The sequence below is a fragment of the Hyla sarda genome, chromosome 9 (genome assembly GCF_029499605.1).
Source record: "Hyla sarda isolate aHylSar1 chromosome 9, aHylSar1.hap1, whole genome shotgun sequence".
NCBI classification, from domain to species: domain Eukaryota; kingdom Metazoa; phylum Chordata; class Amphibia; order Anura; family Hylidae; genus Hyla; species Hyla sarda.
In genome coordinates, this window is record NC_079197.1 from 40,896,076 (window position 1) to 40,909,021 (window position 12,946).

The 12,946-nt window shown below is 45.2% G+C and overlaps 1 protein-coding gene across 1 annotated transcript; it reads right to left on the reverse strand.

Moving 5' to 3' along the window:
• Positions 1-10,482: 10,482 nt before the first annotated feature.
• On the reverse strand, positions 10,483-12,946 carry CMC4 (C-X9-C motif containing 4). Its single transcript, XM_056539379.1, has 3 exons — positions 12,711-12,946; positions 11,249-11,316; positions 10,483-11,156 (listed from the first exon to the last, which is right to left on the reverse strand). The coding sequence occupies exons 2-3, from the start codon at positions 11,307-11,309 to the stop codon at positions 10,975-10,977; spliced, it is 243 nt and encodes an 80-aa protein (XP_056395354.1). The 5' UTR covers positions 11,310-11,316; positions 12,711-12,946; the 3' UTR covers positions 10,483-10,974.

Below are 12,946 nucleotides of genomic sequence, written 5' to 3' on the forward strand. Positions count from 1 at the left end.
CACCGTCTCGGCAGCAGGAGGGAAGGCCTGTTCACCTCCTGCTGGTGCTTAGCAACAACTCTCGGCATACACAAAGTTGTAGTTTTGCAACAGCTGGCGTTTCAACTACAACTCCACCATGCCCTTTGGTAGTCTGTGCATGCTGTGTGTTGAGTTATGCAACACCTGGAGGCACATTTTTTCTATTAAGTGTGCATCCAGCTGTTGCATAACTACAACTCCCTGCATGCACAGATTACTAAAGGGCATGCTGGGAGTTGTAGCAGTGTGCCTCCAGCTGTTGCAAAACTACAACTCTCAGCATGCCCTTCGACTGTCAATGCATGCTGAGTGTTGCAGTTTTGCAACAGCTGGAGACGACACATTGGTTGTGAGTTTGTCCTAACTCAATGTTTTGCAACCAATGTGCCTCCAGCTGTTGCATAACTAAAACTCCCAGCATGTATGGTCTGTCAGTGCATGTTGAGAGTTGTAGTTTTGCAAAAGATGGGCTCCCACCCCCCCAATATGTGAATGTACATTCACACGGGAGGGGGTTTATAGCAAGTTTTCAGCGGCAAGTTTGAGATGAGCAAATTTTTTGCCGCAGCTCAAACTCCCAGCACGAAACTCTGTGCAAACCCCCGCAGGTGTGAATGTATCCTAAAAACGCTACACTACACACCCCACCGCAATAAAAAAACATCTTGTACGGCACGGTTTCCAAAACGGAGCCTCCAGCTGTTTGAAAAGTGAGGCACCCTGTTTGGGAAACACTGCTGTAAGGTATTCTGTTGGATGCAGATCACCAAAATAGGCCTCAAATGCGCATGGCGCCCTCTTCTCTTTGAATAGTTTAGGGCCACATATGTAGCATTTCCGTACTCGTGAGAAATTGCGTTACAGATATTGGGGAGGCTTTTTCTCCTTTTTACCCCTTGTGAAAAGGTAGTTGGGGTCTACACCGGCCTGTTAGTGTAATTTTTTTATTTTTTACACTAACAGGCCGGTGTTGCCCCATACTTAACTTTCACAAGTGGTAAAAGGGGGGGAAAAACTTTAATGCATGTACATTTAAGGTCTAAATTGGTGATTTGCACAGGGTTGGCTAATTTTACAGCAGTTCTGACATAAATGCAAAACAACCACATGTGACCCTAATTTGGAAACCACACCCCTCACGGAATGTAACAAGGTGGTGTATAGTGAGCCTTAGCACAGGTGTGTGACAAATTTTCGTTGGATGTGAAAATGAAGACAATTTTTTTATTTTTTTTCTTCACTAAAATTCTGCCGTTACCCTAAATTTTTCATTTTCACAAGGGAGAGTAGGAAAAATGCCTCATTTCTTCTGAGTAAGAAGATATCCTATATGTGGATGTATAGTGGTGAACTACAATGCTCAGAAGAGGAGTTTCATTGCTCTTTCGGAGAGAGAATGTGTCTGAAATTGAAGGACATGTGGGTTTACAAAGCGCCCCCCCCCCCCTGTGGTGCCAAAACAGTGAACCCCCACATATGTGACCCCATTTGGGAAACTACCCCCCTCATGAAATGTAGTAGGGGGTGCAGTGAGCATTTACACCCCACAGGTGTCTAACAGATTTTTTTCAACAATGGTCCGTGAGATCTGTTCCAAAGATCTGTCAAACGCCAGTGGGGTGTAAATGCTAACTGCACCCCTTATTAAATTCTGTGAGGGGCGTAGTTTCCATAATGGGGTCACATGGGGGTCCATTGTTCTGGCACCACGGGGGGCTTTGTAAAGTCACATGGCCCCGACTTCTGTTCCAACCAAATTATCTCTCCAAAAGCTCAATGGCGCTCCTGAGCATTGTAGTTTGCCTGTAGAGCACTCTGCATCCACATATGGGGTATTTCCATACTCAGAGAGGGTTAATCATTTTGGGAGGCATTTTCTCCTATCACTCCTTGTAAAATTGGGGGGGGGGGAAACCAGCATTTTGGTGGGAAAAAAAATCTTTGACTTTTCGTTAAAGTCGGATGTGTAAAACACCTGTGGGGTGTTAACCTTCTTAGCGGTTATCCCGAGCATGACTCGGGGTTAATTTTCCCTTCCAAGAGCAGTAACCCCGAGTCACGCTCGGGGTAAAATTGCAGAGTTGTTGGCGGGGCTGCACGATATATCGCAAAAGCAATGGAATCGCGATTTTTACTTTCTGCAATATAGTGATACAGCCCCCGGGAAAACATGCAACTATCTGCTCGGGTCTGCTCCTGTGGAGGGGGCTGGCCAGAGCAGGTAAAGACAAAATAAAAAGTCAGTGTTTCCCTACCAGGGTGCCTCCAGGTGTTGCAAAACTACAACTCCCAGCATGCCCGAACAGCCAAAGGCTGTCCGGGCATGCTGGAAGTAGTAGTTTCACAACAGCTGGAGGCACCCTGGTAGAAAAACAAACATTCTGCTCACCTTGTCCCTGCAGACGCCGGTCCCTTCCGTGCGGTATGAGGTGTCCTCCATTATTCACCTTGTAGGACCTTTCCCTTTTCAGCCAATCACCGGCCGCTGTGGTGTCACATGTCAAGCCAGTGATTGGCTGAAGGGGAAAGGACAACTTCTGCAGCAAATACACTAGGTTTGAAATCTGCCCGGCAAACCTAGTGTGTGTTACTGCAGGACAAGAAGGTGACAAGGGGGGGATGAATGTAACGGGGGGAGATGTGAAATTTGAATGCAAAAAATTGTACCACTTTTGGTAAATTTCTAGACCTAATCATACCGCCAGGGAGGTTAAGGCTCACTGTACCCCTTGTTACGTTCCTTGAGGGATGTAGTTTCCAAAATAGTATGGTATGTTGAGTTTTTTTTTTTTTTTGCTGTTCTGGCACCATAGGGGCTTCCTAAATGTGACATGACCCCCCAAAAACCAATTCAGAAAAACTCACTCTCCAAAATCCCATTGTCGCTCCATACCTTCTGAGCCCTCTCCTGCGCCCGCCGTACACTTTACATGCAAACAAGAGTTATTTCCTCGAGAGAAATTGGGTTACAAATTTTGGGGGGCTTTTAACTCTTGTAAAATTTTAACTGGGTCTATAAGACAATGCGAAGACAAAAAATGAAGATTTTGAATTTTCTCCTTCACTTTGCTGCTATTCCTGTGGAACACCTAAAGGGTTAACACTTTCTGAATGTCATTTTGAATACTTTGAGGGGTGCAGTTTTTATAATGGGGTCATTTATGGGGTATTTCTAATATGAAGGCTCTTAAAATCCGCCTCAAAACTGAAAAATTCCGATTTTGAAAATGTTGTGAAAAATCGCTGCTGAACTTTGAAGCCCTCTGATGTCTTCCAAAAGTAAAAACTTGTCAACTTCATGATGGAAACATAAAGTAGACATATTGTATATGTGAATCAATATATAATTTATTTGTCTATTTTCCTTATAAGCAGAGAGCTTCAATGTAAAAAAAATGCAAAATTTTCAAATTTTTCATCAAATTTTAATTTTTCACCAAGAAATATGCAAGTATCGACAAAAATCTACCACTGACCTAAAGTAGAATATGTCACGAAAAAACTATCTCTGAATCAGAATGAAAAGTAAAAGCATTCCAGAGTTATTAATGCTTAAAGGAGTAGTCCAGTGGTAAACGCAGTGGTGAACAACTTATCCCCTATCCTAAGGATAGGGGATAAGTTTGAGATCGGGGGGGGGGGGGGGTCTGACCGCTGGGGCCCCCTGCGATCTCCTGTACGGAGCCGCGACAGCCCGCGGGAAGGGGGCGTGTCGACCTCCGCATGAAGCGGCGGCCGACACGCCCACTCAATACTGCCTTCGGCAATCTCCGGCTCTGCCATAGAGATGTATTGAGAGGGCGTGCCGACCGCCGCTTCGTGCGGAGCTCGACACCCGCTATCTGGCCGGAGAGCCTGGCCCCCGTACAGAGAGATCGCAGAGGGCCCCAGCGGTCGGACCCCCCGCGATCTCAAACTTATTCCCTATCCTTAGGATAGGGGATAAGTTTTTCACCACTGGACTATCCCTTTAAAGTGACAGTGGTGCAAAAAATGCTCTGGTTCTTAAGGGGGTAAGTACTGCAAGGATTAAGATTTTTAAACAAAAGTAATTAACAAATCTTACTTTCTGGAGCCAGTTGATATGAAACATTTTTTTTCCCACCAGAGTACCCCTTTAAAACAGTTGCACTTGATGTGCCCCCGAATGTAATCCATTGCCTGTACTGGACTCTTCTGTCCTCCTCTAATATTCCTCTCTATCCAGACTCCTCTTACAAGCAGCATGGCAAGGTCAGTACAGGTGGGGCTGCAATGCTGTCATTGGTTTTAGTGGGTGGGAGGCCAGGGGTGCTCTTCTACTTGTGAAGGTCCCAAGTGTGAGGCTGGGTTCACATCACGTTTTTCCCTATACAGCTGGGGGGGGGGGGGGGGGAGCTAAAAACTTGCGCTCCTGTATCCCTGCCATATGCGCTCCTGTATGTAATTCAATAAGCGGTTCACTCGGGTCGGCTCATTTTTCCCAGTATGTGAATCCAGTCTTAGCTATGAATTTGGTCACAGTAAAGGGAGCTCTTCCACATCATACACCACCTCTCCACTCAGACCACACTCCTCTACCATCATCTGAGTGCTCCTTGCACTACAGCCAGCCTGACCACTGAGGGATAGAGGCAGAAGGGAACTGAAAGAATGCCCCTTCTCAGGATGGGGTGGATGGCTATGAGATTTCCAGTAACTCAATCTCCTGATAGTATTAGTCTCTGGCTCTGAAGTTGCCTGGAAATTTTAATCAGGTCTCCTGCCGCCATACAATGCTTCAATTACCAGATATATGAATGAGTTTAAAGGGGTACTCCTGTGGAAAACTTTTTATTTTATTTTATAAATCAACTGGTGCCACAAAGTTAAACAGATTTGTAAATCACTTCTATTAAAAAATCTTAATCCTTCCAGTACTTTTTAGGGGCTGTATACTAAAGAGAAATCCAAAAAAGAAATGCATTTCCTCTGATGTCATGACCACAGTGCTCTCTGCTGACATCTCTGTCCATTTTAGGAACTGTCCAGAGCAGAAGAAAATCCCCATAGCAAACATACGCTGCTCTGGACAGTTCCTAAAATGGACAGCAGAGATCAGCAGAGAGCACTGTGGACTTAAATGGACTTAAAGGGGTATTCCGCCCCTAGACATCTTATCCCCTATCCAAAGGACCCCTGGGATCCCCGCTGCGGCACCTCGCCATCATTACTGCGCAGAGCGAGATCGCTCTGCACGTAATGATGGACAGTACAGGGGCCGGAGCATCATTACGTCACGGCTCCGCCCCTCGTGACGTCACGGCCCCCCCCTTTCAATACAAGTCTATGGGAGGGGGCGTGGCGGTCATCACGCCCCCTCCCATAGACTTGCATTAAGGGGACGGGCCGTGATGTCACGAGGGGCGGCGCCATGACGTCACGCTGCTCCGTCCCCCGTATCGCCCGTCATTACGCACAGAGCGAACTCGCTCTGTGCTGTAATGATGGCGCGGTTCCGCAGCGGGGATCCCGGGGGTCCCCAGCAGCGGGACCGCGGCAATCTGACATCTTATCCCCTATCCTTTGGATAGGGGATAAGATGTCTAGGGGCGGAGTACCCCTTTAATCTAGTACTCCACCCCTAGACATCTTATCACCTATGCCAGCGGTCTTCAAACTGTGGCCCTCCAGATGTTGCAAAACTACAACTTCCAGCATACCCGGACAGACGTTGGCTGTCCGGGCATGCTGGGAGTTGTAGTTTTGCAACATCTGGAGGGCCACAGTTTGAAGACCACTGACCTATGCAAAGTATAGGGAATAACATATCTGATCGGGGGGGGTCTGACCCAGCACTCAAGTAATCTGCTGCACTGAGTGAACTCTGCTCTGCGCGGGATTACGAGCAACCACAGCCAACACACAGACATTAAGGCTGGGTTCACATCACGTTTTCTCCCATACGGGAGCGCATACGGCAGGGGGGAGCTATAACCTCGCGCTCCCGTATGTAATTCATTTCAATGAGCCGGCCGGAGTGAAACGTTCGGTCCGGTCGGCTCAATTTTGCGCCGTATGAGCTTTTACAACCGGACCTAAAACCGTGGTTGACCACAGTTTTAGGTCCGGGGAAAAAGCGCATACGGCGCAAAAATGAGCCGACCGAACCGAACGTTTCACTCCGGCCGGCTCATTGAAATGAATTACATACGGGAGCGCGAGGTTATAGCTCCCCCCTGCCGTATGCGCTCCCGTATGGGAGAAAACGTGATGTGAACCCAGCCTAATGGAGGAGGGCATGACTACTGCAGCTACCCAAAGCCAAGCACATCTGGTGTTCTGAATAGAGATGAGCGAACTTACAGTAAATTTGATTCGTCACGAACTTCTCGGCTCGGCAGTTGATGGCTTATCCTGCATAAATGAGTTCAGCTTTCAGGTGCTTCGGTGGGCTGGAAAAGGTGGATACAGTCCTAGGAAAGAGTCTCCTAGGAATGTATCCACCTTTTCCAGCCCACGGAGCACCTGAAAGCTGAACTAATTTATGCAGGAAAAGTCATCAACTGCCGAGCCGAGAAGTTCGTGACGAATCAAATTTACTGTAAGTTCGCTCATCTCTAGTTCTGAACATAAATGTTCAGAACACTGGAGTGCTGGACCGGAGATCTTTGGATAAAGGGGGATGTCTAGAGGCGGAGTACTCCTTTAAGGATTGTACCAGCCCTAACTCACTGCCCCAGGTGTAATGGGCATGTGATGCTGAAAAGTCATGTTCCTCTACATCAGTGTTTCCCAACCAGGGTGCCCCAGATGTTGCAAAACTACAACTCCCAGCATGCCTGGACAGCCTTTGGCTGCCCAAGCATGCTGGGAGTTGTAGTTTTGCAACACCTGGAGGCACCCTGGTTTGGAAACACTGCTCTACATCTAGAGGAAAGATGATTTCCTCATAAACAAGGATTCTTTAGTGTAGACTTCCTAAGATCCATCCAGGGCTTGCTCAGCCCTTTGAGGAAAACAGATTAAAAAGGAAGGGGCACTTCCCTTCTGCCCTCATTTAAGTGATCTGTGTGGGGTCTCAGAATCTGGGCCCACTGATCATTTCTGAGAAGTCACTAGCGCTAAGAATACCTATGGATTTTACGAAGTCCCCTATGAAACTTGACCACTAGAGGGCTCAAATCACTAAGACAACACACTGCAGTACTTCATATTGGGAAACGTCAAGATGGAGTTAAAGGGGTACTCCAGTGAAAACTTTTTGTCTTTTAAATCAACTCGTGCCTGAAAGTTAAACAGATTTTTAAATTACTTCTATTAAAAAATCTTAATCCTTCCTGTACTTATTAGCTGCTGAATACTACAGGGGAAATTCTTTTCTTTTTGGAATGCTCTCTGATGACATCACGAGCACAGTTCTCTCTGCTGACGTTATTATAATAATAATACTTTATTTATTGTTGTCCTTAGTGGGATTAGAACCCAAGGCCCCAGCACTGCAGAGCAGCAGTGCTAACCACTGAGCCACCATGCTGCCCTTAGCATACATCTGCTATGCACGGTTGCTAAAATGGACAGAGATGTCAGCAGAGAGCACTGTGCTCGTGATGTCATCGGTGTTCCAAAAAGAAAGGAATTTCCACTGTAGCATTCAGCAGCTAATAAGTACTGGAAGGATTAAGATTTTTTAATAGAAGTAATTTACAAATATGTTTAACTTTCTGGCACCAGTTGATTTAAAAGAAAAAAGGTTTTCACCGGAGTACCCCTTTAAAGGGGTTATCCAGCAATAGAAAAACAGCTGATTTCTTCAAAAAAAAGAGAGCCCAACAACTGTTCTCAGGACATGTGTGGTATTACAACTTGGCTCCATTGAATTCAATGGAACTGAGCTGCAAAGGGTGAGCAGTGGGGTTCACACTGGCAGCAGCTGAGTACAGCCTTCCCCCCCCCCCCCTTTTTAAGCCAAGTCTGAAGAAAGACAGATATCTGCGTGTGTGTGTACGTGAGTGTGTGTGCGCACTATGGGGTGAATTCACCAAGTTGTTTAGATGGGTTTTTGTTTACTTTTAGTGCATTAGTCCTGTACAGTAATTAAAAAAAGTTACTGTCCAGGACTCATTTGCAACAAACAAAATACATAAGAAACCAAAGTCTTCCATTCAGTTTATTATTTAGTCAGGAAAGTGCAGTGTTAACACATTTGCTATATGCAACTTTTCTAAAAGTCACTAATTTCTAGCACAAAGGGGGAGATTTATCGAAATCTGTCCAGAGGAAAAGTTGCCCATGGCAATTAATCAGCTCGCTTGCTTTCATTTTTAACAAGGCATCTGCAAAGCTTTTCCTTTGCACAGGTCTTGATAAATCTCCCTCCCCCAAAGGGCTTTAAAAAGACGCAAACCTAAATAAGCTTGGACCACATGTAGGAAACAGCTGTGACTGGAAGATATTTTATTTGCACCCAAGGTGATCAGAGGCTGTGTGGCAAAATGATAGCTTTGGCGCAAAGATGCCAAAAACACAGCAAAAAAATTAATAAATAATAATTCCCAATGAAAATTGATAAATATCCCCTATGTTCTTATTTTTGTTGACAACTTTGTGGTTTTTCACGCGTTGCGTTCTATTGGCGGATAATGTAGTACTAGAACACCTTAGCTTATCAGAGCCTTAGGCTAGGTTTCCACTTGTTGTTTTTTTTCTGGCAGTTTTTGGATATCTGCCACTGCAGTATTTAAAGGGGTTCTCCCTTGTTTATACTGTTTTTTGTTATTATGTTTGTGTGTTATGTGTGTATAAGTATGTGTATTTTTTATGTGTGTTGTGATTATGTATATATGTATTTTCTTACCTTTTGTGAAGATCCGGAAGCTGGTCCCTTTTTCTTCCAGTGGCTTGCTGTGTAACCTCGGCCTCCGCCATGTTGTGTTCGGTAATTGGGATGTCGGGTGGGTGTGTTCTTGCTTCTGTCCTTCCTTTCTTCTGACGTCCGAGGCGAATCTTTTCTTCCTGTTTCTTCCTTGGCTCAGCGACGAATCTGCGGCCTCTTCCGGCGCATGCGCAGGTAGTTTGTTTGTTTTGTTTACCAATAAAGTTTTTTTGGTCTAATTGACGAACTGTGCGCATGCGCAAAGCTACGCTGTTAGCGTAGACCTAACGTATGCTACACTGTTAGCGTAGCACTTGCCTGCTGGCGCATGCGCAGACAGTTTGTCAATTAGACAAAAAACTTTATTGGTAAACAAAACAAACAAACTACCTACGCATGCGCCGGAAGAGGCCGCAGATTCGTCGCTGAGCCACAAAAGAAACAGGAAGAAAAGATTCACCTCAGATGTCAGAAGATAGGAAGGACAGAAGCAAGAACACACCCCCCGACATCCCACTTACCGAACACAACATGGCGGAGGCCGAGGTTACACAGCAAGCCACTGGAACAAAAAGGGACCAGCTTCCGGATCTTTACAAAAGGTAAGAAAATACATATATACATAATCACAACACACATAAAAAAAACACATACTTATACACACATAACACACAAACATAATAACAAAAAACAGTATAAACAAGGGAGAACCCCTTTAAGCCAAAGCCAGAAATGTATTCAAAAGGAATAGGACATATAAAGGAAGGAATTACACTTCTCCTCCCTTATGGATCCACTTCAGACTTTGGCTCAAAAACTGCAGTGGCAGATCTCCAAAAACTGCCAGAAAAAAACCCAAGTGTAAACTTAGCCTATGGGTGACCATAGGCTAGGTTTTTTGACCTAGTGAGCATGTGCCACTCTAGCTCCAAGATATGCTAAGTAAGCATAAACTAAATCCCACCCTACCTGCCGTCATGTTCATCAATCATGTGAAGTACCGTATTTTTCGCCGTATAAGACACACTTTTTCTTCCCCAAAACTGGGGGGAAAAAGTCGGTGCGTCTTATACGGCGAATACACCCCTATCGCGGCGGTCCCTGCGGCCATCAACGGTGGTGCCCTGTATTAACCCTTCAGACGCGGCGATCAAAGCTGACCGCCGCGTCTGAGGGGAAAGTGACACTAACCCGGCTGTTCAGTCGGGCTGTTCGGGACCACCGTGATTTCACCGCGGCGGTCCCAAACAGCCCGACTGAATAGCCGGGTTAGTGCTTACAGGACACCGGGGGGGACCTTACCTGCCTCCTCGGTGTCTTCTCCGTTCAGGGATTCCCTGTATGGCCGGCGCTCTCCTTCCTCGTCATCACGTCGCCGCGTACGTGCGTCGGCGTGCGTAACAACGTGATGACGGAGAGCGAGGATACCCGGCCGGCAGCAGAGACGTTCCGGAGCGACGGGGACACGGCGACAGCGATGGAGCGACATCCAGGGCAGCCGTGACGGGTCCGGAGCGGCAGGGACACGTGAGTATTACCTCCTCCTGCAGTGGTCTTCAATCTGCGGACCTCCAGATGTTGCAAAACTACAACTCCCAGCATGCCCGGACAGCCAACGGCTGTCCGGGCATGCTGGGAGTTGTAGTTTTGCAACATCTGGAGGTCCGCAGGTTGAAGACCACTATTGGGTTCAAAATCTTTATTTTTTTTTAGATTTTGCCCCTAAAAATTGGGTGCGTCTTATACGCCGGTGCGTCCTATAGGACGAAAAATACGGTATCACATAAAATTAAGTTTTTAACATATTCCTATAATTACTGACCACCCTAAGTGCAAAAGCAAAAAAAAAAAAGGACATATGTCAGGATCCTGGTATGAAGAAAAATCTCACAAAATATAAGCTTCACCGCATCCACTAACACAGTCCAGTAGATGTCAGACTTTTCTTCAAAGCCCAAAAAACATTTAAGGGTACATTCCCACACGGCGTATTTGCTGCGTATTTTATTTTCTCTGTTGAAGTCAATTGGTAGGAAAATACGCAGCACCAAATATGCAGCAAATACGCAGCAAAATACGCCGTGTGGGAACGTACCCTAAATGTCTGTCACATAAAGCAGCTAGCTTTTAATAGACGCAGGTTTGCTGCTGTCCACGCCCGATGATCCGCTCAGGTCTTCTTTAGCTCCTTGTTGGTCCTGGAAGCCTGAGCAGCAGATGGATTGCTGTGTTACCAGCTTAGAACAGCAGAGCCGCATTGCTTCAATCTCCGGCTTACATTTGCTTTCCATATAATTGTTGACTGTGAATATAAAATAAATGTGAACATTACAATACTGTACTAACTTGTAAAGGGTAGAATGTATCGGCGGTAACTCGCTTGTCACTGCTTACAATGAAGACATTTTTGGATTTCACATGCTGCCTTCTGACAGGGATCTTTTCTCAGAGGCATCACTAATCTGAAGGAGAGCAAAAATAATCAGAAATTAAAGAGGCACATAGTGTGTCAGACAAATACAACAACATATGCACAAATATGGGGCGAATACATTCGTATCCCAGCACTGGTGGCAGCTCCGACCACTGCAGTGTAGATTCCCATATATGTTCATCACATTATAGGGCTGTAGATGTTGCCCTCGACACTGTCTTAGGGCCAAAAATGACATTAAAGGGGTATTCCAGGAAAAAAACTTTTTATATATATCAACTGGCTCCAGAAAGTTAAACAGATTTGTAAATTACTTCTATTAAAAAATCTTAATCCTTTCAGTACTTATAAGCTTCTGAAGTTAAGGCTGTTCTTTTCTATCTAAGTGCTCTCTGATGACACGTGTCTCGGGAACCGCCCAGTTTAGAAGAGGTTTGCTAAGGGGATTTGTTTCTAAACTGGGCGTTTCCCGAGACACGTGTCATCAGAGATTACTTAGGCTGGGTTCACACTACGTTTTTGCCAGACTGTTTTCAATTCGTTTTTCTAAAGAAAACCGTATGGCAAAAAAACGGATGGAACAGTATGGAAAAAAGTAAACCGTATGCGTTTTTAAACAGTATACGGTTTTTAAAAGTGCATACAGTTCCGTCAGTTTTTATAGAAAAAAACCACATAAGTTTTAGAAAATTTTGTCCATTTTTTATGGGAGGGGTCTTGGGTGGGGACTTTAGGATTCAAATGCGCATGTGCAAAGTAAAAACGTATACGTTTTTCCCGTATGGAACCGTATACATGTGCGTTTCCCATTGACGTCCATGTTAAAAAAATGTATGTGGTTGCAGTACGGTTTTTAAACCGGAGACAAAATTGTAGTCTACCACGGTTTTGACTCTGTTTTAAAAACCGTACTGCAACCGCATACGTTTTTTTTTTAACATGGACGTCAATGGGAAACGCCCATGTATACAGTTCCATACGGGAAAAACTTATATGTTTTTACTTTCCACATGCGCATTTGAATCCTAAAGTCCCCACCCAAGACCCCTCCCATTAAAAATGGACAAAATTTTCTAAAACTTATGGTTTTTTTTTCTATGAAAACTGACGGATAAACAGATAGAAAAGAACAGCCTTAACTTCAGAAGCTTATAAGTACTGAAAGGATTAAGATTTTTTAATAGAAGTAATTTACAAATCTGTTTCACTTTCTGGAGCCAGTTGATATATAAAAAAAAGTTTTTTCCTGGATGACCCCTTGTGTGCAGTGCTCTCCCTTTTCAGCACGAGGTGTTAGGATATAAGTGAGAACTGTTTATCCCCTTACATGCCCGCCATGGACTGGTAGGACGGCAGACTTTTAATGAGCCACACAAATAAATGAATGAAACAATAAGAACCATCTATAAAGAGGTAGATTACCCCAGCCCACTGTACTTTTCTGTTCTCCCAGTCAGTAGGATGGCGATGATATCTGGAGGGGGTTTTCTTTCTTTCTTACACCTCCTCTCTTTTTGTGGCCTCCGGTACAGTCTTCTTGCTTGTGGCGGCTTTCTGGCCACTCCGTGCGGCGCATCAGGGAAGCGGCCATCTGGCGTGTTTGTCACTTTGAGCTCCAAATGGACAAGTTTTTTGTTAGCTCCACTCCAGGAGGCCGA

Bases quoted from the DNA above. Each gene is read 5' to 3' on its own strand.
- CMC4 (XM_056539379.1), bottom strand. From the start codon at position 11,309: ATGCCTCTGAGAAAAGATCCCTGTCAGAAGGCAGCATGTGAAATCCAA. The intron at 11,157-11,248 runs GTAAGCAGTGAC...TTATATTCACAG, and splicing joins AATCCAAAAATGTCTTCATT to TCAACAATTATATGGAAAGC.